Source organism: Thermobia domestica, chromosome 13, assembly GCF_964235325.1.
Source record: "Thermobia domestica chromosome 13, izTheDome1.hap1.1, whole genome shotgun sequence".
In the NCBI taxonomy this organism is placed as follows: Eukaryota; Metazoa; Arthropoda; class Insecta; order Zygentoma; family Lepismatidae; genus Thermobia; species Thermobia domestica.
The window spans coordinates 75,159,479-75,185,518 of NC_137466.1; the positions used below are offsets into that span (position 1 = coordinate 75,159,479).

General features: G+C 33.7%; 2 protein-coding genes across 5 annotated transcripts in view; one reads left to right on the forward strand and one right to left on the reverse strand.

Moving 5' to 3' along the window:
• The window catches only part of foi (solute carrier family 39 fear-of-intimacy), a 160,560-nt gene extending 159,774 nt beyond the window's left edge, over positions 1–786 (reverse strand). For all 4 annotated transcript variants that reach the window (XM_081735932.1, XM_081735936.1, XM_081735931.1 and 1 more), the window contains exon 1: positions 649–786. The gene's annotated coding sequence lies outside the window, so the exon portion shown is untranslated. The remainder of the gene's footprint in view (positions 1–648) is intronic.
• On the forward strand, positions 785–21,430 carry LOC145667643 (uncharacterized). The gene is made up of 4 exons (XM_081735105.1): positions 785–1,414; positions 10,909–11,046; positions 19,889–20,051; positions 21,303–21,430. The coding sequence occupies exons 1-4, from the start codon at positions 980–982 to the stop codon at positions 21,428–21,430; spliced, it is 864 nt and encodes a 287-aa protein (XP_081591231.1). The 5' UTR covers positions 785–979.
• The last annotated feature ends 4,610 nt before the right edge of the window (positions 21,431–26,040 follow it).

Genomic DNA, 26,040 nt, shown 5'->3' on the forward strand with positions numbered 1-26,040 from the left:
TATTAATTGCTTAATTTTCCGATATCAGCACAGCACAGTGTAGGAATCAGCATATTTGTTTAGCTTTAACAATAGTTCTTGGGATCTGTGACAAAATGCTCAATAAATTGTTACTTATAGACATAAGCGGTTCTCAGTTACAATAGCGAAACCGCATCAGACGAAATGACAAGTATACAAAAATCACGTTAACAACTACTTAACTTTTTACGCCTATGTGTTTTGTACGTAACAACAAAGTCGCCTATACATTTTCGTCCACTCGCACGACTTATTGTACACGATTATATTTTAATTTCTATAAATAATTTCGAAGATATACTTGAACACAAATCAAAACTTTGCCATCAATATATCACTTTCAACACTTAAAGACCTCATAGTAATGCCGTTTACTGTAGTTGTCATGTATAGTATGGCTTGAGAAGCAGAAAAAAAAATTTGTTTAATTTACCCTTGCATAAAGTTTGCTAGATATTAGTGCACAATTTATCTAACTAATAGGTTAACGTCCTATCCCAAAACAGGTCGTGCACATACATTCACGTCGCTTAATTTGCAATTTGACTTACAAAATTAGTGAAATATAACAATTACATACGAGTATGTTTTTATATGGGTCTGATCAATAACGAGAGAAATACTTACTTGGTCCCTGAAAAGTATCCGATTTTCCAAATATCCCGCGACCGTTCACCAAAGCTTGGGCCGTGTGCAACCGCTTGACATGCAATATGGCGGTCTCTAGCAAAGCTATCCAGCCGCGCATACGGCATGCACAGTAAGCAAAAATAGGTCATATATTTCGGCGGCCCTTCAATGGGCATATGCGTATGTGTGGCAAGTGTAACTTGAGAAACCTACTTAAAACAACAGTTGCTTAAATACATGTGAAACTCTTAATGAATATATTCGCTTGGCTTCAGCTTGTGGTTGTCAATTACATAAAACATACAAAACACAAGAATATGTAATTTCAATGCGTGTTACAGTGTCTAAGTACAAAAGGGTTCAAGTGCAGTGTAAACCGCAGTTCAGTATCAACATGGCACAGCTGATTAGTGATCGTAATATGTCTACTCCGTGTATAGGTTTTGCTAATCCATATGCACAAGGTGATGATGATAATTTTTTGTTGATAAATGAAAGACCGTCACTTATTGAAGACGTTGAGGAACCACCAACATTTTGTGTGAGATGTAGGACCTTGTCGAACACATCTGCACTATCAGGCTTTGAAGCGGAAATTCGAAACGCATCAAGACAACGGTCTGGAAGTGGAAATATTTCCCGTAAAACAAGTCAGGATTATAATAATGCTAATGGCAGTGGGCCATTGTTGAATAACGCATATCCTCCACAGGCAAGAGTGGTTATAAATTCGGATGGTTCGGATGTGCCTTTGCTGTCAAATGTAAGTAGTTGACTTAATGCTATGAATGATTTTCTTGTTTAATTTTTCTTGAACTTATCATATTTCGGTGCTATAAGTCCAAATGGATTTTAGGAAAAGGTTTAATTTCTAATACATTTACAAGTAAATTATTCACCCTTACACTCAAGGTCTACAACTGTAGTACCCTTGTATCAGTAATTAGGGCAAGGGTGTTATAAAATAATCAGTAATTACTTTATAACATCCTTGAATTAGAGCAAACCCATCCGATGTTCACTTTTCACTGTGTTGGCTAATTTTAAAATGTCCAAGGGGTAAAATTTCTCCTCTTGGTTTTCTTACACAGACGAGAAATAACACACCGTTAATTTTAACAAAATGGGTCCAGCCTTCCCTAACTCGAAACCCACTTATCGATACACAATCCAGTTGCACATTTAGAAGTAGACCCACTTTAAAAGCGTATAGTGGAGTAGGGTCAGGTTAGCTTAGGGTTAGAAAAAAGTTTGCACCCATTTTGTTAAAACTAATCGGGAGTAAATTTCTCGTGGGAGTATGTTTAGTACAAGGGGTCCAGAAACACGTAAATAACACAAAATTTACAGGAGAAATGAATGATACTAGTACTTAGACGTACCATAACGTAACCAAATTTTAGGCATTTATTCCGAAGTTGGGCGTCCGCTTTCGCCACATTTTTTCGCTGTTATCTCCTTTCCACACTTTCTGTAATTTGTTATTAGGTTCATTAATCCGTGCTCTTCACAAACTTAAAAGATTTTGCTCGTTATCAACGTATTGATCCACTAATGTTAAAACTGTTATATTCATTGCCCTTGTACATTCGCCATGTTGATAACATAAATGCTCGTTTCTTTCCCACAATGCAACTGTTCGGTTACTTTGCGCCAAGTAGTTCCCTCCGCTCGCCGTATAGTCCCATGTTTATAACCGCTTATATATAACAAATAAAGAGATTTTTCGAGACTCTTATATATTATCAAGCACACAAACGATCAAATTATTCATATCTTTCCTGTAAATTTTAAAAAAATTGCTAGAAACGGACGCCCAACTTTGGAACTTAACCCGTAGAAATAAGCGAATTTCTATCATTTGGAAAATTATGCGGGACCCCTACACTAATTTAACATAAGCTAAACTAACCTAACGTTGCCTAAACTAAACTAACCTAGCCTAACCTAACAAAATCTACTCTAAACTAACCGAATGTGAACAGAAATTACCAAAAATTGTAATATTTTTTTAGAGAAAAGAGCTGGACCCCTTCTGCTAAACATAGGCCTTCTCGTGTCTGCGTAAGGATACAAACTCGAGCAGACATTATGAAGTTTTACCAAAAGATTATTCATGCCAGAAACATGCCTCAACTTGTACTTTTCGTAGCAAGGCATTCTACGCTCTTTACTTTCGTGCAGCGTGCCGAAATAATTGTGTGAATACTAATTATATGCATACAGACTGATATACCGTTAAACAATTATTTATACGAAAAATAAGCATCAACTGAGCTAGGTGACCATTATAAGCAGGAATCGTATCTACTCCGCATCAGGGTAGAGCGAAGCTGATGGAGCAGCGCGGAAGTACGCCCGTAGGGATCAGGCACGAAGTGAATATGCGCAAAAATGATTATTCATGTCAAAAACATGTATCGACGAGCAATTTGCTTGCAATTCCATTGTGATTGTATTTTTCAGTATTAAAATGTCTGTGACATAAGTAAGAACAGAGCTTTTGACTGCGTAGACCACAGTCTACTCTTGAATAAATTAACTAGTTACGGTATAAATGGCACTGGACTGACCTTAATTCAAACATATTTGGAAGACCGAAAGCAAGTTGTCTTTACAAACGGTATACAGTCTCAAATGGAAAGTCTAAAGTGTGGCGTTCCTCAAGGGTCGGTGCTTGGTCCACTGTTGTTTACCATAATGATCAATGATCTACCAAGTTTTGTACAAGCTCAATCAATATTGTATGCTGATGACTCCACTTTTGTGAACATAAACCACGATGTAGATAACCTTGCTCACTTGGCAAATAGCGTTTTAACTTAAGCAAGTAAGTGCTTTGAAGCTAATTGTTTTCATCTCAATAGAAGTAAAACACAACACATGTTATTCGGTTTGAGAGAAGTTCCAAATATTGACATCACAAATAGTGTAAAATTTCTGGGTATTTATGTCGATAGTAGGTTATCATGGGAACCACATATTCAGTATATAGCTAGTAAATTATCTAGAGTTGTCTACCTTCTGAAAAGACTGAAGCATTATGTGTCGGATGGTTACGTAAGAACTGCATATTTTGCATTCTTTCAAAGTATTGTCTCATACAGTATACTCTTTTGGGGAAATGCTTTACGTATCAGTGATATCCTATTAATACAGAAAAAAGTAATTAGAATTATGACAAATTTACATCAAACAGCGCATTGTAAACCTTTATTTAGAAATTTGAGAATATTAACTGTGATAAATTTGTATATATATATATATATATACAGCTATTTTGTTTGTGAAAAACAGACTACCTGAATTACATTGCAGATACAACTTGCATTCGTACAATACAAGATACAATAAACTCATAGATGTACCATATAAGAGACCCAATAAGTCGAAGAACAACTATGATGTACTAGGCATAAAATTGTATAATGGGTTACCAAGTGAATTATCTTCAAGTCCCATGAATGTGTTTAAACATAAATTATACAATTGGCTAATAGAAAGACCGTTTTATTCATTAGATGGATACTTTACGCAAATTAAATGTGAAAGTTAACATATTGTAATTTTGATGTATATTTTGACGTTGTCTATTGCCATAATTGGTTCAAGGACAATAAAATTATTATTATTATTATTATTATTATTATTATTATTATTATTATCAACTTTCGTGCCTAAAACAAATTATCTGTTGGAAACATTAACGTAAGTATTTAGAATTATCAACAGTAATATATTCATTCGAGTTGGAAATCCCGAAAATGTATATCTTCTGGTTGAAGAATCCAAGACAAAAAAACATCGTCTATCAGACAGCGCGTCAGTGATAGTAAAAAGTGACTGATTAACGGAAGATACTACTATTTTTTTTTTTTTTTTTTTTTTTTTTAATTTTAATTTTAACCCAGGGAAGCGAGTAATTGACTCTAGTTCGATATATTGCTTAAAAGTATGTATTAGTGGGAACTTTTAACAATTTTTGATTACTTTGCTTCTATAACGTTACAACAATCCTTTTTGCGTGTATAATTACAAAAAATTCTTAGAGTTACGTAAACAGTGTTGGAAACTTTAACGTCATTTAAAGTATTTTCAGAACGTTTAGAGGTATGTAATAGTCGTGAACGGCATAATGATCTTCATAACTATTGAAAGCCATCTAAGTAGGTTTTCGAAGTAAGAAACTTTCGTAAAAAGTCACATTTTCAATCCCTTGTATCTTTGTTCTTATTCATTCGTAACCCGTGATATCATGACCATAGTATTAGTCCCCAAAGTACTTCGTATGTGCATTGCCCTGGTGTCTCACTTGCGTTATTGCTGCTATAGGGGAGACTAAGATTTGGATGTTTGTGACACTGTAACATCCTTAATTTGCAACACTGAATGATAATAATAAATATGGTATTGTGAATTTTCATTTAATATCTAGATTTGAAATATGTAATAACATGACGTAATGCCATTTGAAAAAATTAACTGTGTTGGCTTAGATTGGTAATATTGTTAACTTGGTGATATCACAGAGTACAGTATGTCGAACAATGGCTCCCTGCCGACATTTGCAACCTATTGCTTTAGAAATTACAAGGGCGTATCAAGGTAAATGGCCATTTTTTCCCGTCCGATGGGCTAGTTGGTATGCTGCACAAGGGGGTTGCTTGTTAATCACAAATTAGGTCAGTGTGTGCTCAAGGACGCCAGAAATCTGCGGACGCATGTCATATTTTCTTGCTAATACCTATGTATGCACTTAACCTTCTTTTAACAAAAGAGACACTGACCAAAGCTTAAAACTTTACTTTATTTTAAATTATAATTTGTTACTGTTTCGGATATCTAGCATATCCTTCTTCAGACACGATCGAAATTAATGAAAATACAGACATATATATAAATGTTGTTATAACAGAGTTTAAATTCTTTAACCGTCATATATATATTCATTGTTATAAAAAATTTTAAATTCTTTTAACAGTCATATATAGAGTCATTGTTGTACTTTTTTATTTTTATTTATTTATTTATTTTTCTTATTTACCGAGGCCTTCAGCACATCCTATAAGTCTTCGTGTTCACTTTCATTTAATCTTCTTGTTGAAAGCGATTTTTTTCGATAATCTTCTAGTTAACCATTCTTTTTTTCGAGTAATTTCGAAGAATTTTAGAACAGTATCTTCTCCCTGTATAATAGCTTCCTTCCTGAAGCAGGGTTGGCTGGTTTAAACCAGCTATATTTTTTTATTCTTTAAAAAAAAAAAAAAAAAAAAAAAAAAACTGGTTTAAACCAAAGACCGAAAGATGTTCGTAAAAGGATAAGTGTTCGTAAAATCTTGATAAACACACATTTATGGGTTATCACGTTTCACCCAAGTATATTATACGTACTATATTTAGACCTAAATTTCCCATTCATTACTCAAAGAGATTATACTACAAAAGCAACTTTTTTTTTTTTTTTATATATAATTTTATGAATGTTTCTTTTGTGATTTTTTATAGTTTGTTATTAGTGTTTTGCAATTGCAATCGAAGAAAATTCTAAATATTGTTTCGTTTAATAATGTTTACTATTGATAAAATACATCGAAATGCCGTACTTTTGTGAGTAGTGTCATAAAAAACCCCGCGATAAGCATTTATTGAAATCAGAAGTCTTTGGTATCTATTTATGTATAGATGGATCAGAGCCAAAGTGGACTCAAATAATTTGTATCTTTATTCACTTTTCTTAGTGATACACAAATTAAGTAGTTGTATTTCTTTAACTTGGACTAATAAAAGTCGTAGTGAACTAACTTGGACTAAATTAATTCTTCTGCACTCTGCAGTACTTTGAAATTGTCCATATGTAATTCTGTATAATTATTTCACTTGTGCAACTGTTTATCATTTTGTTCTTCTGAAATGACTCTTGACGATCATATTAACAAGTATGTAAAGATCAGTACACCGTATTTTTATCAGGAGTCCTTAGTGAGTGAGTCGGCAGACGTATCGCATTTATGCCCAATTAGTCCCGGTTTCGTGTTCAAATGGAGGATAATTTCTCTCGGATGTAAGCCGAAAATACGTTTGTATTTCGATTTAACGTATTTCGATTTAACAGGGTGTCTATCGATCAGAAAGTCATGAAAAAGTCACGAAATCAGAAGACGGTCATGAAACTGTAGAAAAAGTAACGAAATTCATGAAAGTGTAGAAAAAATAACGAAATTTAGTTTCTTTTTTTTTTTTTTTAATCTACAAATATAAGCATAGATTAGAAAGTTTTGTTCTATAAAACGTCAAAATTCACCACCAAAAATGTCAATGGTTGGCTTTAGACGCTACCAAATCGCAAGCAAAGCACGCTTCTGTCGCGTACATGAAAATTCGGCCCAAGTCGCACCCAAATTCGCTCTTGAGAATGTTACTAAATTTAATGGTTTGCTAGAGAAAAAAAAAAGTCACGAAATTTCATCTTGGAATTTTAGTAGACACCCTGTTTAAGCTTATGTGATCCTTTCCAGCATAACCTGGTTGTTGCATAATGACACCAAGGCGAAACAAACTTATTTCTGTCCATATGTGATGTAAATACATAGAGAAAATTATTTAAACCAAAAGAAAAGGTTTTTTGTTTCTTTCAATAGCCATGGTTTTTGCCAACTCTGTCCTGAAGTTTGCACGCTCTTATTTCTGTATAGAATGATGTTCTCCTGGAAGGTACCGAATGAATTATGGAGAGTTCTGACAGTGTGTATTGCACAATATTTCGTAATCATTGCTCAATAGTCTGCGAACTGCATCCCGATCGTAGTTCAGAGCGCATGGAAATAGTAGGTCCTATGTTCCATTCTCAGGTAGCTTTCGCACTTGTAAGGGAGGTGTGATATAAAGTTCATTATGCTGACCCCCTGAATTTTATACCTTTACTATATTAAAAACTCTATATACTGACATTTCTTTTGTTAGAAAACACTGTTTACCCCCACAGAAAGTATAGTTCGGTTTTGATATGCCCAACTTCATATACCGTGCATTTCATTGCAATTTATTTTATTATAAACCATTTCTTAATTTTATTACAAAATTGTTCATAATATTTGTCATATTATCTTCGACATTTTCAAGTATAAATGTATTATATTATTATTTTTTTTATTTCTTTATATAATGAAATCTAATAGCATAGTGACATTTTGAATTGTGCTCTCTATTTTTTTAAGAACTAAAGGTGAGTATTTTATAACTAAACAAGAAATAATTTTAGTTATATTTAGTCCCAGAAATAAAGGTGGTGGAAACCAGTGTGCTGACCACACGCAAAACAACTGAAGTCCATCTCCTTGACTACAGCTAATTATGGACTACAATTGAAGGGAATTCAATTCATTTTTCAGCTGTAAACTTATTCATAGTTTTTATTAATGGTAGAATCTACAACAGATTTACGCTTGTAAAATTCAACTTCATCTTCTTCGCTTGAAAAAAAAAATAAATAAAAATAAATAAATAAATAAATAGGAAGTTGCAGAACATCAAATCACATCTTAAACTATAACCATATTTTTCTTTTTACTATAGTCCTACCTGATCAATAAAAAAATAAATAAATAAAAACCGAGCAGGACGAAGATTCGAACGCGGGTTGGAGGAATAGGAATCCTGCTCGGCTCTAATGACCTACGGAATAAAATAACATAAGTCATCTACTCAGTAAATATATGGCAGTGACCGTAAGTTTCACGCCATGAAAGGACGTAGATGTATCTTCTTTTTATTAAGTTTTACCATATTTCTATAGTGTCTTGTGTGAACTACTAAGAGAAAGATCATGCATTTATCGATTTAGTTAGGGATTGGGCTTTTAAAACATTTAATTAAATCGCGAGATGGTAGAAAGGTGCGTGTACCGATTTCATTCTCAGAGTAAGGGGCAAAAGATACTATCCGCGAAAAACATTCACTCTTTTTGTGACTGATAATATATATACAATACACATATTATAATATGCTACTTTTAATGTCATTTGCCGTCAGTTTGTATGTTCTTCTGGTATCTCATTCACTGTTATACATAACAGTGGATTCACTTGTCTGCAATTAAATCTTTATTCCACTTTAATAAATCTATTGCTTCTTAATAGTGAGTTACAATATGCAAAGAACATATGTAGTAATAACTAACATTCTTCGTATGCCTGTGTAGACAGTGGCATTCCACATCGGGTACTTCGGTTATTTAATCGAGTATCCATAGTCAGGGTCAAACATCAGCTTAAATCATACTTCACATGGTTAGTTGTAACAACACAGTGGAAATAATATCAACTACATAACAAATTTTATCAGTATGACCACGTAATATACCTGAATTAAAAAGATGATATGTCCATGTTAACTGGGGTCTCGTATTCAAAAGGGAAACACGGTTTACTGGCTTCATTCGCATTACCCTTCGCACCTTTCAATTACGGTGTGCTGCACAACGACCCGTGATTGAAACCAAGACTGCGAAAAATTTAACCTCTATCACGCCCAGTCTCTCTCTCTCTCTCTTTCTCGAATAGAGACGCAGTTCGGAAATCTTTAAAATTTGAGACTTCCAACTACTTTTGCATTTCCAGCTACACAATCCTCTCGTTGCACCATTAAACTCTCAGCTGTTCTTTCGACGGGGAAAAAAGATGGAATTTAAGAAATAGGCAGCCCCTTTTTCACAGAAGGAAACCGAAAACCATCTACTTCTTACGATGGCAAGCAAAAATTTCTCTCTCCAACTATCGTTCTTTCTTTTATGTAGAAGCGCTGGCCGATGGCCGCCAACTGACTGCTTTGTTTATAATTTTTAAATTACGAAGGACAAAAAATATCGTTCAAATAGTTCTCCCTTTGAAGAACCTGTTAGAAGACAAAAGTGTCTTCAAGTACGTTTGAAGGCTAACGCTATGTAATATATACCGGTATATGTATGTATGTATGTATGTACCTAAAGAAAAAGAAGAATTTACATAACACAGTTACGCAGAACAAGATAAACAATCAAGAATTAATTAGCTACAAGTTTAAAAACCGAAGTGAGCTATTTTGGCGACAAAAACAGCATAGTGTTTTAATTCCTGCTTGAGAGAAGAGTTCTATTTTGATCTCTCATATAGTTATGATAAATCTTCCCTCTAAAAATCCTATGTTTCCTATAAGTGTCTCTTGAGTTCTTCAGTAACACGTATAAAACCACTATGGATCATGCACCATATTACTTTGTGATTGGTTGTAGGATTGATGACAAAAGTACCATGTCCACTTCGACATTTTATAGCATATGGAAAAAAAACTCCACGGTGGACTATCGAAATGCAAGATCTCAGCTTAATTTTCGGAAATAACATTACTTGCAAAAGCATGGGACTTTGGCTTAACCCCCTTTGTCCGTCTGTTCAAGCTCTGGTAAAGGGTTCGTAAATGACATGTCTGCATATTTATTTCATAGCATTGACCCAGAAATATTGTTTTGCCACGTGGCGGCGTTTGGATAAAGTATGAGTTAGGAAATTAACACCGGTCCGATTCCATTGCTGCCGAAAATGATGTAAAAGAAAGTATTGCGACACAAATTTCAGTTTGTTTCGCAAATTCCTACGCAAGAAATGCTCTAAAAAATTTTAAAACTCTTTTATATATATATATATATATATATATATATATATATATATATATATATATATATATATATATATATATATATATATGCCTCTAATCTGCTTGTTTCCACCAATTGTTTCCCTAAAACTAACTAAATAAATAATTTACTTATTATTCAGGAAACATTATGACACCTAGGCTTGCACGCGTGGGAAGAATTCTGGACGTTAAACTAGCTCTTGTTTTTCTAAGGTAATATTGTGAAATCAAAATCATACATAATGAGGTTGTTAGGAATGTTGATAATGCTCTACTGCTAATAGATCTCGCCAGTATTACTCGATCATTATGAGTATTAAAATGTGTAAAGCTTCAGGACTTCTTATTCATTTATAGGTAGGAATAAAACTTGATTGCATGAAATTACCAAAATCTTACTGCATATGTGCGTTTTATACGATACAAGATCAATTTATATGAACGTTATAGGGAAATTCAGTGTACGGCGGTGGTGGCATGTAGATTTGTATGCGTATTACAAGTAAACATTGAATAATGTTTTATTTGTGTAAACTGTTGAATGAAGGAAGTAATGTATTTATTTTGTTTTACTTTTCCTCCCTGCAGGATGAATTCGGAGGAACTGTTGTGTCAGCATTGGAGGTTATGGATGAGGATCATTGTCATACGCAAATGTCTCAACCACATAATAAAACTGCGAAAAGGCAGTTGATTGCAGCCACATTTATGTGCCTTATCTTTATGGTATGTAATCTATTCGACAAAATTGAGAAAAATCCATCCATCTTACAAAAATCTGTTTGTACTTTATTTCTTAAGTAGGGGAGGCCGGGTTAATAAGAGACAAAAAAAAAAAAAAAATCTAGTACTTGTATTGATTTCTTGAGGAACTAGAAAAAAATACATGTGATTGTACTAAAAAAAAAAAATTAAACCTACTGATGTATTAACACATTTTTCCAGTTGCTTTTTCATGCCAAAAAAGAAGTTACGAAAAGTTCTGCTAAAGTCAGTGTATCTTATTATCCCAGTATTATTAAGGGGTAATAAGAGACAGGGCTCTCACTACTCATGCAAATAAAATAGAAAATGAGTAATAGTTTTGAGAAGCATCTTCAGACAATTCTGAACAATTTACTTTTCTTCAGATTAGAAATATGTACATATGTTCACGAAATATCAAGATTTAAAAAATGAAATTAAATAGTTCGTTCGGAAAATTTAGTTGCCTGAGTATTAAATATCAAAAACAATTAAAACAAAGTTTAGTTGAGTTTTACGTAATCTAGATACATCATGGACAAAACTCATACTACCAAGTAAAAAAGGAATGCTGACAAGAAATTTTCTGGAGAATGTAGAAAATGAACAAAAAAAATGCCTAAATTCTCAATAAAGAAAAAACACTGCATTTGAAAAAATAGTTTTAGCTAACTTAGGTGGATTGAAAAAGCTATTAAATTGTAATCATACAAAAAGAGAACATTGAAAAATGTTGTAAACCTATTGTTGATCAAATTTTTTTGTAAAATGTAGCCTATGTAAAAAACTACATTTTCGAAAAAATATGTAAGATGAGTATTAAACCTTTTACGATGTACAGTCGAACGAACCAATGAAAAATGTACCAAAGAGTTTGGAAATGTTATGCTATCCTATGTAAACTCCAAGTTAACATTTAAAAAACTCATAAATGTAATTTAAGCTTCAGTGTAACATAATTATAGCAGGTAAGGCCTGTGACAAACATCTTGGCATTTCAGCTAAACGAATAAAATACAAGCTCTGGCGCGACGTTGCCAAGTGGTAAAGGAGTGTGGCTATGGGTAAGCAGACAAACTACAGCACGATCAGTTGCCAGGGGATAGACGTGGATGTGTGCAAAATAAACGTGGCAATACCGCTAGCCTCATTTGCTAGCAGCATTTAAAGGGAACTTGGAGCGCCGCCTTCAAATGCCAAGATGTTTGTCACGCCGTTTAATTATCTAAGGCTGGACCACTTAAACATAGGAAAAAGGTATAGGCCAAAATGAACTGTTGGCATATAGGCATGAGTTTAACAAATGTTTAGAATAGTCCTACAAACACCTAGGTCTACCAAAGAGGAGGATATTTAATCTTTCTCTTTTGGTTTCAAAAGCCCTTTTTCACTTTGCTATAAACACAACAAATTTTTGGAGCTATCCTCTGGAAATCTGGAATGGCCCATTTCCATCTAGTTTGATAGATCCATAAAACACAAATTTGGATATCACTGTTTGAATATCATCATAGGCAGGCCAATTGAAATCATTTAGGTTTTTTTTTTTTTTTTTTTTTTTTTTTTTTTTTTTTTTTTTTTTTTTTTTCAAAAATTTAACCTTACACGGTTCTTCATCTGGGAAACCAATATCCCTTCCAACATACCAGTCAAAAACGTAGTAAACAGTGTAATACATTTCTAAGCAAGATTCTGCTCTGGTTGGATCATTTTCTTCTGGCAAACTTTCGCCAGTTGATGATGAAATTAGTTGATTCAAAGCATATTTTCCGCTGTCACTATCTATGTACAGACTCTGACTGGATTGCCAGAGTAGGAATTTTCCTATTTACTTTCTATATACAAAAAACTAGCAGGTTATACTCGTCACATGCGCTAAATAAGCATGAAGTTGAAGTGGGGTAATAAGAGACAGCTGTCTCTTATTACCCCTTCAAAATTTCTGAAAGGGCTAATAAGAGACATGCCCTCAGTTGACCTAAAATGCAATGTTTCAGCATTTTTCAAAATTTCACATCAATCTTCATAATCTTAGTCACAAAGTTACGTAACAGTCATTTCCACGTTTGTAACTCACTTTTCACAATAAAATTTTATTTTAAAAGTCACGAACTTTCATGGTAAGTTCAAAGTGAAGATGTTTTTGCAAAGTGTGACAACAATATAAAAACTCATATTAGTTCATAAGTACAGGTGGGGTAGGAAGGTAAAGGTATTAACGTTGCCATTACTTATTTTATATATATATATATATATATATATATATATATATATATATATATAATTTTTATTTGATATTTAGGATATTTTTTGGCCGTGTCTCTGATTACCCCGGTCTCCCCTATGTACAGTATTATGTGTAATTTTAACAAGAGCAGTGTACCGTTTCATACTGTTTTCCTTCTGGCCCAATTATATTGTAGATATAGAGAGATTTGCCTTTCAGAATGACAGGAAGCTGAGAGACATTTTAAACTCAACCGAAACTTTATAGTTCCGAGTGCAAACTGACCAGCATAAATGTAAGAGAACCGATAATTTGAATGCCAAAAGGTGCTAATTATAATTGGGTAACGAACAGGATATCGTCGGTCTGATGCCAAAACCACGAATGTGCAAAATTTTGCTATTTTCACGTAAGTGCAGTTTCATGTTACTTGGGGCACGCAGATTCCAATACCAAAGTCTCATTTGTGAAATATGAGTATATTAGAAGTTATCGTCAATTCCTAAAACATGTACCTAAGTCTGTATACTAACATTTCGGGGTAGTTGAATATTAAAATGCTTATAACTCAAAAGTCAAATTTAGCACATTCGCGGTTTTGGCATTGGATCGACGATATATTGCAACCCAAAGTACTTATCTATACTATAAAAAGTACTTACTCATTTTTCATGTGTCGTCTTTATAAATCAATCTGAGATAATCCAAATAATTATCAAAGTTATATAGGGGAATCAATCATTTTTTATCTCACAATATATCTGCCTCAGAATTTTGTTACCAAACTTCCTCATCTAAAATACTGGTTCAGTCTATGAAACCGAACGAATTATTTACATATATGAGGAAAGGTTACTCATGAAGTCATAAATGAAAAAGATGCAACTCTTTACGCACTGAACAAGCTATTGTGTAAGATTTGGATACAGTTAGAATATTTTTCGTGTTACATTATCGTTAATAGTTTATATCAAAATATTCGTCAAAAATGACAACCTTAAACTAAAAGAAATTCATAGGTTTATACAAGGAAATTGCATAAGTGAGGAAACCACGTGAACCAATGAGAAAAATCACAGACAGAAATGTTAGGGGGAAAAAGTACCATACTGAGCATGAGCCGTGCACTTGTCTTACGAAAATTTAATAGGCAGACGTTTTCTGGAGAAAAAGGAAATAATTGTTTTAATACGAAATCGTAAAGGGAAATTATTAATAGTAATATAATGTCCTATCGTTTTCAGTATACCAATGAATTCATAAATGAGGGGGGGGAAAATAATTCAACATTTGGTTAAGCTAATAATAAATATTGTTGTTTGAAAGTAGATAAGGAAGTAAATCTACAGTTACGCACAAAGAATCATATAGAAAAAATACAAAATGTAGGAAAATATGACATAATCCATTATTAGAAATCATCAGAAAGGTAATGAACTAATGGATTCCTTTGAGTGGATGAATAAAAGAACAGACTTAACAAGTTCAAATATATGCGTCATCTCTTCCAATTACAAAGAGTTTTCCACAGGTATACAAATATGACATAGTGTTGCGCTTAATTGTATCATATGGAAGTCATCCGCATATAGACTTGCAAAATTGGTGATCACGTTCCTACATCAAAATCCAAATTCATGATAATGGTACTCGAACTTACAACTGAAATTATTTCGTTGGTGAATGCAAATAACGTAAAAATAACATCTGTTATAGACATCGCTGACATGTGCAATTTAATGTCCATTCCATTAGTTAATTTCTGTACACAAGCATGGTTTTAATCTAGGAAGATGACAAATTTAGACGTACACGAAATTATTAAATTACTATAAATATTTCTTCATATTAATTTTTTTGTTTTGATTATGTGGTTAATTTTGACGTCTCATCTTACATCTTCAGGCAAATGGAGACAGATGATCAATAAAAGTGAATGATGATTCGCGAAAAAAACCCACGGGCACAATGTTGTCCACCATAAAGTCACATGAACTAGGAACGAACTAGGAGCCTTCTGCCCGAGAGGTGAATACTGTACCATTGACCCATCGTCTAATAAAGACAGTCTAAGAATTGCTGTACAGCCATAATCCAGCCTCGAAATATTTGGGAAAGAGTCAATACATAATTAAAGGTACAGAAGTCGTGCATAAATCCAGATTGCAGGGGGAAAGAAATACGGCCAGTTCTACATACGCACGAGTTAAACACAAATAGATGTAATTTAATTAGAACACACAATGAAATTATGAAAAGATACAAATCTCGATAAAACTGTTAATAATCATTTATTATCACTATTACAAACATTTATAAATTATACTACAAATATCTATTTATGGAAGCTATAGGATGCTTATTGATTATCTAGAAAACATTTTATGCTTTGTGTCGTAGTTCAGATATGGTAATATGTTCTTTCCTTCTGTAAAAACTCATAGTTAAGTTGAAATTCTTCGAAGGAGAAAATAAGTAAATTCAATGCACTATTAAAATCTGTTGGTTAAAGATGTAAAATCATGTGGACCCGATTTTAAACTCCTTGATTTGAGCATCGAAATTAGTTTTACCGGCTACTTTTGCCAATAAAAGTAGCGTGAAGCAAAACCTAAAAAAAAATTATGGTGGTTATAATGTGAGCAGAATCCTTGTGGTACAATAAACTGCTCATTTTTTGTTTATATTGAAGCATTATACAATGAAAGTTCAAATCTCTCTCAACTTTTCAAACCCCTTTCTTTCTTTAAATTAAAAAAAAAAGAAGAAGAAAAGAAGCTGCAAAATTCGAAGCTAGTTATTCTGAATCTTTTAAATATTTTTATATCCTTAAGTTATTCTTTAGAATAGCAATGTAAAATGTAATTTTACAAGTTGTAGAGAAAGTTTCTTCCTGAAGCACTCTTATAAATAAAGGTTAATAGAAAAATTATTGTCGTTCATTCTAGGAAGGTGCTGAGTTAATGTATAAAGAACTTACGTTGTTTGCTCCCTATCAATCATAAATTTTCATTTAATTTCAAGGAATATTTTTAATTACCTAAAATTGTTTAGGGGAAAGAGAAACAAAGGATGGAGAGCACAAACAGATATTAAAATTCTTACGATCAAGGTATAAAGGCTTACTGATAATGAACAATTTCTGTAACTATTTTCCTCTGTTTCTTTTAACTGTGTTTCTGTGGTAGTTTTTCTATGACTATTACTATATTGTTTTATCTGTCTCTACACCATTGTTGATACCTGAGAAAAAGCTTCTGGAAAGTAAAAGAAAATTTGTAAGTAAAAATTTAGATTGGGAAACAATTGTATAAATTACTTACCTAATTTTATCTTCTTATTCATTGAGTAGTAATAACTATATATTTCATATCTTTCTTTTCGTAAGATGTCATTCTATGTCAATACCAACACAAAAAGAGAGAAAAAAATCTGATTTTATTAAAACTTGTTAATCTCAGTCTTTTGCATTTTACCAGAGTAAAGCTTCGATGCACTTCAGTATACAATCAGTAAAAAGTCTGTGAGCACACTACTGATTTTTCAGAATTTTCAAAATAAATAAATAAAATTTACTGCCCCAAATCCACGTTCCTGAAGGAATTCCATGCCTCATTTAAACTTTGTGAAACATGTTTTTGTCAATTATTCCATTAGCTAAATCATCAACTAGGTTCTCTGTAAAGCATTCCGAAACAGTGACACTACCTTCTCTATTCCTTGCTATAAGAATTACACGATCGGGGTGAAAGCTTTTCGAGACGACAATGCACATTTCTGTTATTGTAAGACGTAAAGTTGGAATTTAGATTCGTCAGTCCAAAGTGCCCTCTTCTATTCTTCATCGTTGCTGTCCTTATTTTATTTCTTTTTTATTTTATTTTTATTCTAGAAGTATCTTTTTGTTAGGTTTCTTGTGTGAAGGAATGGTTTCTTTACCGCAATCTTACACTAAAAACCATAGATATGAAGGAGGTGGGCTACCGTCCTGTTCGTTGAAGCGATGCACCGTCAAACAAAGCGTGACGTTAGTGTCTGTTAATTAGTTATCTGTTTGTTGCCAAGCATTTTTCCTCAGTAAATTTGTCTTGATGGCAACAAGATTATGAATTTTCGTACCCTCATATGAACGTTGTTTGTTTACAAAACCGAATCAAATAAACTTGGTTTTATGGACACAGTGTCTTTTATTTGGAAAATTCTGAACCATCAATAATGTGAACAGGCTTTTGACGATGACTATACATGATCATTCTTTGCAATAAAGGTGGTCAAACAAATGTGACTACAGTTTAAAAGCGGAAAATATGTAAAGTAAAATAATAAAGGTCTACTTACAAAAGCTATAGGGCATGTATTCGTAAGAAAAATGTTTTACCTTGTCTCTCTGTTTTTGTTACTTTAATTGAATAGTCCCTTCCTTCTTGGGAAGGTCATCAGCATCATTTGCACTAATTGTTCTTTTAAAATATATATATATATATATTGAAGTAAGAATCCAGTGATACAGTAATAAAAATGGTGCTGACGATGTTCCCAGAGAGAAAGGAACAATTCAATTAAAACAACAAACCCGGAGGCACAAAGTAAACCACTTATCTTAAAATAATGATAGTCTGGTATGTTTACACCTAAACGTTACGATTTGCAAGGCATTAAGGATAAACAAGATGATGTTCAACCGAGAGATACAAGATTTCTTTGAAATTTTCTACTCTTATTCATGAGAATCAAACATCTTAAAAATGGTTAATTTGTTTATTTGTAAGTAATTTATTGTTTTGGATGTGCGGGAAGTAAAAGATGGTTGAAAGTTTCAAACCCTGTAAAATTGGAACCATCATTCAATTGAACAAGTAGTAGTGTCTCAAGTACGCCACGTGAAGATGTTTGGTTTGTATGGCGTGATAATTTATCAGTTATTATTGAAAGCGGCAGTAGTAGTAGATTTATAACCTTCCGGCTTTAGTATAGAAGTTAGTGGAAATGAAGTATATATATTATTGGGGCGCTTAATCAATTGCAAGGAACTACTACTCGCTATCTAATACCGTTTTCACTCTATAACAATCAACGTTGAAACTGAAGTATCGTTTTCGCTCTATGTAGAGCAATATTGAAATCAGAAGTCGTAGTGAATTTCTACCACTTCCGGTTTTAATAGAGACTTGAGAATTGAAATGAAATGTATTCCTGGGGCATTTAATCGATTGAAAGAACCCACTTCTCTCTCTTTCTCTCTATCTATTACATTTTTTAGTCTATAGCAATCAACGTTAAACCTAAAGTGTTTGATTTCTGCCACTTCTGGTTTTAGTAGGTATATTAATAGTGAAGATAAAGTATATTCTTGGGACACTTAATTGTTTACAGAAAGTTGCTTCTCGCTATCTATTTCAGTTTTTATTCTATGGCGATCAACATTAAAACCAGAAGTGGATCATTCTTCCACTTCTGTTTTAATAGAAAGAACGGAAATGATACGTATTATATTATGACGCTTAATTGATTGCAGAAAACAGCTTCTCCCTGTCTCTTACGATTCTCACAAAATGGTGATCAATATTGAAATTGGAAGTGGTCGATTTCTGTCATTTCCGTTTGGAATAGAGGGTTAAGAGAAGAGATACTACCTATACCGGTGCTAAATAACTGTTCAAAAAAAAAAAAAAAAAAGTTTCTCGCAATTTTGTTATCGTTCTTCCACTATGTAGACCTTTATTGAAATCGGTGGATTTTAACCATTTCGGTTTCAGTAGGAAGGTAAGGATGGAAATGTAATGTATTCTTGGAACCCTTAGTTGCAGAGAACAACCTCTGTGTATCTATAATCGTATTTGCTCTACAGCGATCAACGTTAAAACCGGAAATGTTTAATTTTCCACTAGTTCTGGTTTGATTATCGGGTCCAAGAAATAACTCGATTTCTAACTTTTTACGCTCTAAATTCTGACCAAATTTGATGATGATTGATCAAATAGTTCTCAAGACTTTTTTTTTCTCCCGGACGAACAGACGTAGTAAATATATAAAGGAGTTTTAGTAACGAAACTCTTTTCAAAAGTAAACATTGTTACTGTTTTATAATTATTGCACTAAGTTTAAACGAAATGTAAAATTAATATTATGTATCATGGTATAGGCGATCGTACTACAGGTGTATGATGACTTCATTGTAAGATCTTGAGTATTGAAGGGTATATGAGAATTCGATGCCTCAGTAGTAGAGTGCTGACCTCTGTTGAGAGAAATCCTTGCTTCAATCTCAGGTCATGTAAGTTTATAGTAGACAAAATCGTCTTATGAGCTTCCTCTTGAGTTCTCTCACATTTTCATTCCAGTAAATTATTTCATTAACATTCATTTCCATTAATCCTCTACCTCATTTTAGCATAAAAGGTGTAATCGTGGGATGTTAAATGAAAGATTTTATTGTTGATCAAGAGTATGGAAGATGCGAGTCGTTAGGAAAGTAACTACAAATTTATGTAGAATTGTCAGCAACGTTAGCAAATAAGCGTCTTAATATTTTCTTCTTCTTAACGTAGTAATAATAATACTTAATCCGTTACCTTTATCTCTCTTTTTAACCTGAAGGTTGCTGAGATTGTGGGTGGCTATCTTGCTGGCAGCTTGGCTGTTATGACTGATGCTGCTCATCTAATGTCGGATTTAATAGGGTTTCTAGTCAGTCTGTTTGCCATATGGAATGGCAGAAGACCACCTTCTAAAACAATGTCTTTTGGATATTATAGAACCGGTAAGTACATTTTTCTAAATTTTGTTGCTATTAATGTAGATTGATAAAGATTGAAAGTTTTCTTTTAATGCACTTCTAGGCAAATCGAAAAAGGGCAGTTGCTTTTCTGTTCTCTCCTCGACATGTGTATGCCTAGAATACTACAGATTTTATAGTGAATAACGTCCAAACTGTGAATTCAGGAGTGGATTAGCAGTAAACTAATTTATTACTTTTTGACGGCTAACATTTTAAAACTAGCTTTTGTCATTACAATATTAAGTCACTCTTTAAATCCTGAGAAAATTATTTTTGTGGGATGTCCAGATGGCTTAACAGATAGCGCAACAAGGCTGAACTCTTTTTATTTCTTTTGAAAGGACAAAACGGTGAAGGGAATCTTGTAGTTTTAAGGGATTTTAAAAGGTACCAACTGAAAATCGAAAACAGGATAGGCAGTGAGCAATTCCTGATCGCAGTCGAGAGTACCTTGATGTTTCACTCGTTCAGCTTGTGAATTATTCCAAAGATGAACTGATCTCTCACTGTCTAAAATGCTAAGAATACAATATGAAAGCAGAACATAGAAATTGGAGACTGGCATGAAAAGGAAACGATTAACTGACGAGTCCTCCCTGTTGGTCAGGTGTCTAACGCGCGTCTTCGGTTCACGAGTTCCCGGTGAAAGAGCTTCGAAATTTAAAGGCGTTACGGTGGTTTGGATTCCAGTTTAAACTGTAGGTCTACATATCATATAGCCTCAGTGCTAAGAGGGACGCTGAACTCCAATGCAACCATTAAATGATAAGGAAAACACTTTAAAGTCTCATTATATCATCTTATTTTTTTCTCAGCTTGTCCCACTCAGATGGGGTTGCTGTTTTTGATGAGAGTTCGTTATAGTCGTCTACGAAATTTAATGTCATTTCGGCCATCAGCCGTTTTTCTCTCAGGTACATTAAATCCCGCCATCTTCTTTTAAACGTGCCTCTTCTCCCAGGTCCGGCTGCCTTCATTTGGATACCTTTTTTCGACGTATTCTTCATCTATCCGCAACACATGTCCAACCATCTTAATCTCAATTCCGCATCCTCATTCTCAGTCTTTGTAACCTTTGGTGATCCCTTATGTATTCGTTCCTAATGTGATCCTTCCTTGTTACCCAACATTCAGATTCACCTCAGAATCTTCATTTCTTCCATCTCCATCCTAATTATATTCTTCTTCGACGCCGCTGTTGTGACACTCAGAAAAATATAACAATCTTTTCAGGCCAGCCATCCGGAGTGAGGTTTTTCCTAATTTACCCAGGCAAATTCCAGGATGATTCCGCTTCCTTCTACCCACTTCCCAGAAAGTGTGATCGTCGAAGGACGTCATTTCATATATATCGGACATGAGAAGCCGTAGACGCCGGACCCCAAAAATATAATTTCTAATCCTAATTTTAAAAACGCCATTGTTTCTAGTGAGTATAACATGGCCGGTCTCACTGCTGTCGTATATACAATTTTGTCTTGAGCTTGATCAGGATTTGCTTGGCGCATAGTACTCCTGAGACTCGCTTCAATTTGACCATTTTGAATCCTGCTACTACTTCTCTACGTGTCCTTGCTCTCACGCTGTTGCTCCTATAAGCACATAATTATAGTCATACAAATATAATGAGATAATTATTATTTATTTGTAATAAAGTTTTATAAGTACCGGGCCTTCACAGTGTTTCTCTCCTTTATTTACTCAAGTCCCTGGGACTTAGGTATTAAAGGAGGGCTTTGAGTTACTTTCAGTTTAGACCTACATAAGAATTCAAGGAAATTGTTTTTTCGTCTCTCGTTTCCTTAATTTTTACGAGGCTAAATGAAACGCTAACTTCGTTGTGTGGGTCTGTAAGAGCTTTCCTGTACAGTTTCAGACACTTACTGTATGGCCTTATTCACCGGAAGGTCGAATCATTTCATGAACTCATTTTGTACTTTTGGTGAAAGGATTCTAAAAATGAAATAATACCTCGTGATAAAAACTGGTTGTTTACATAGAAGAAAAATAAATGCGATTTCTTAATAAAAGAACTGAAGATTCACGCTTCTTCTGCCCATATTAACAATGTGAGACTCTCTTTTAAGTACCGCTTCTTCATTTCGTGATGCAACTTATATACTTAACTTCGTGAAAAAATGAAATTACAATTAGTGATTTAAGAAATTATTAAGTATACCATTATTATACATTGAAACTCAAATGTATTGACACGTAATTAACATCTTGTGTGGGGCCGCTGAACAGAATAATTAATAGTCCACTCCTACCTTCAATCTCCATGTAAACTTGTGATATATATATATAATATAAAATATTAACATATTCTTTCCTTATTGTTATGCTTTCTTTTGGTTTTCAATATCGACACAATCGAAGAAGAACCTCTCGTTTGCTTGTAGCATAATTGGCATTGTCGATCCACTTCTTTATATTCTGCACCTACACTTTTTGTATCTATTTCTGGGCCTCTGGTTTTTGTTTTGAGGAATAAAGTATTGCTATTATTCATATATATGACCTTCTTATTGATTTGTTTTTATTTTAATGCACGAACGTTTCTTGTAAGTTTTATTTGTTTATTATAACTTTCTCGTTACAGTCTTAGCGGTTTACTTCTATTACTTAATAGACAAAATATTAGTGTGTGTACGAAATATTAGTCAGTTGTTTTTTGTCGATATATTATTCCATTCAAGTAGAATAACTTCAACAAGTAAATACCACTTCGGCGTAATAACTATTTAACGAAAGTATCATCGACTTCCACTTCTTAATAATGCAGCATTGATGAGCCTGCATACCAATCTATCGAACTTCCATGATTTTTGTACTCACATGATTTAATTACAAACTCGACATAGGTTCCCCATCTCTTAAATTCTACACACCTTATTTCAATTTTGTGGAAAGAAACCGTATATTCATAACATTCGTGGAGTTAAGCAGCCCATTATTGAATCAGTACATCTTTCTTTCTTCATATGTACAAAGCACGTGCTCTTTAGCAGTACACATTCTGCCATAGTTAATGTTTCTCTTTTTATCAACAGACTAACTGGTCAGATGTATTTCTAGTCTTCTTGCTCTTTTGAATAAGTGTATTTTTGTCTTTCTTTATGTATTTTGCGACTTCATAGATAGATTTGTTCTTTCTCGTAACAAGAGCGATTTAATCTATCAGTATTCAATAGTATTTCCTCATTTGCTCTTAGTGTGAACCGTCTAGTGCAGTGGTTCTCAAACCTTTCGATAACGCGGACGCCCTGTGCACTCCTAAAGTGATCCGCGGTCCCCCTGTTCATTCGGAAAGTGACCCGCGGACCTTCTTGCAATGCTATCTGAAATTTCACATGGTATTAAAAGCTATACTGATTAGAATTACCACTGACAAGAAAAAGATCAAGAAAAATATTGCAATAAGTAATTTATTCTAAATATACATGAATGTTTCCTAATGAACGAAATTTCAATTGAAAATACAAACGAGAGAGAAGAAGAAGAAGAAGAAGAAGCTTTTTTCTTCTTTCTCTTTTTCTTCTTTAAGAAATCTTTCTCTTCTTTCCACGTTCTCTCTCTCTCTCTCTTTGAAAAAAAATGAAAAGAAGGAAAAAAAAAACAATCAAGACTGAAAATCAATGTGCTTTTATTAAAAGGAAATTCACTTGATAAACAACGTTCTCAGATGTGGGGTCACTAATATGAGATATGAAATTATTTCTGTTTTTCCACAATTACACTGAAATCCGGAATAAGTTTTGTCACCATTGATCCGATTTTACATTAAAACGATTTCGCTTTCAGGCTTTAATACTGAAAACAGCAGAAAAGGTCTGTTCACTTAAGTGAGTGGTAGGGAAAGACATTAAATGTTGCAATGCCTTTTTAGTCAACTCTTTACACTCATAGAGCAGAAATTTAGTAAGTAGGAAAACATGTAAATTTACAAACGTAAGTATAACTGAAAAAAAATCATCTTGCATAACAGCTGTGAGTTTCATTTTATTATAACACATTTCAAATTTTAGGCGTCGCAGACCCCTTGGCTACATCCCACGGACCCCCAGGGGTCTGCGTACCCCACTTTGAGAACCACTGGTCTAGTGTATGCTTTGCTTCTAAGCTGCACCGTCGTAGTTAGATTTTCGTCGTTAGTTAGATTTGAAAGCAGTTTTGGTTATATCCTTTAGTGTCAGTTCCTGCAGGGATCATTACTTGTTTCTATATTACTCTCATGATTTCGTTATCTGCTGTATGACCGTATGCCTTTACTCTTCATAAAAGATGGTTCCATTAAGAAGTCTTTGTTGGCTATTTTACGACTACTAATATTCTCAGTTTGTATAAGAAGTAGCCAGGTATTGAATTTTTATTATGTATAACTACTGCTACAATCTAAAAGCCTAGTTCAAGGGAAGTTTTGATTCTTTCCAATACGTAACTACCACCTCCCTTGAACTCACTTCTTGATCCCTAATTCGAAGTCCTAGCAACCTCGAAAGGAATCGAGAAGGGAATCTATCGCGCAACGGAAAAATAATAAACGAAAACGGAACCAAAAAGAATGAAGAACCAGAAACTTACCTCCGGTGGATGCAGATTAGAAGGGAGAGTAATAGCTCCACTCAACTCCTTTAATAAAGCTCAGCTTGAACATGTACGTATATATGAATATTTTACCTTAGTTATATTAAGTACTTTGAAAAGGAAAAAAAATCATTTTCAGATACTATTTATTAACAATGCTTCAACTCAGACTGGTGTGGTAGTTAACCACACTTCTACAATTAACGTAAGGTGCCAGTATATTCATTATAGTATCATAACATTGTGAGAAAAAAAAACTTCAATAGAACACATCTAGAATTCTGTCTGTCAATCTCATATCCAATTTGTTTACAATATCAACCATTATCAGATTTTATTGTTAACTTCTTTTTTTCTTACCAGAGAACTGTCCATAGACCAATAGTCGAAGTAGATTGTATTGTAACTGTTAGAAACTATTACCTGACAATTCGTCACACCACTTAAGAGGAACAACCATATTGTAGTCGCAGACAACTAAATAAAGTTAAGAGTTTCACATCACTCGTCATAGGTACGACATAATAACAGAACAGAGTGATTCTCGCTTGAGCGAGCGTCAGCTGAAAGAAGTGTTACCGCTTCCGGTTCAGTTCAAGTGCTAAATACAATCAATAAAGGAACGGAGGTAATATTTACTGACATCCCCGTTCGGCAGCTCCAACCATGGGTGCATTCTACTATCGATTATAATGTAATGCAATTTATACGAAGTCAAATATAGTACACTTGACGTCTTAATCACCACTTCAGCATGATAGAATTTCCGTTCACACATTTCGCATAACTCGATATGCCGTAGCCACTCAAATAGTAATGTGTACAGCCGAACATCCACTGGGCAGACACAGCAACTAATGACTCGGACGTTTAGTAATAATAATATTCCCTTTCGGGCGGACAAGTTAGGTGGACAGTAATAATAGACAATACTAGACAATCTGTATTAGGTAGACAATGGACACGATAGTATATAACACACTTCATAAAGGACAATTGGATGAGACTTTGTATACCTATATTAACTAGACAACATTGGACGAATGGACGAGATATACATATATTTTTTTTTTATAGACAGACAGTTACTGAACAAACAGCAATTCGACATAACGTAGTTAGAAACACCAGCAATCTAAGCAGAGGGACAACGTTCAACTCATTACTGTAACATATGATAACCGAAGGTGGACAAACTTTGGAGAACTATAGATGCTATTCAGACAATCTTCGTAAAATGGCAACCTTACCCAGGAAATCACTTGAACTTTAAACACATATAGCAAGAAGCACTGATAAATACCATCAATATATATTATATGAAATTTCACGTGGACTGAAGCTTTAATAGGAAATATTCAGATACATTTCTAATACGGTTAAC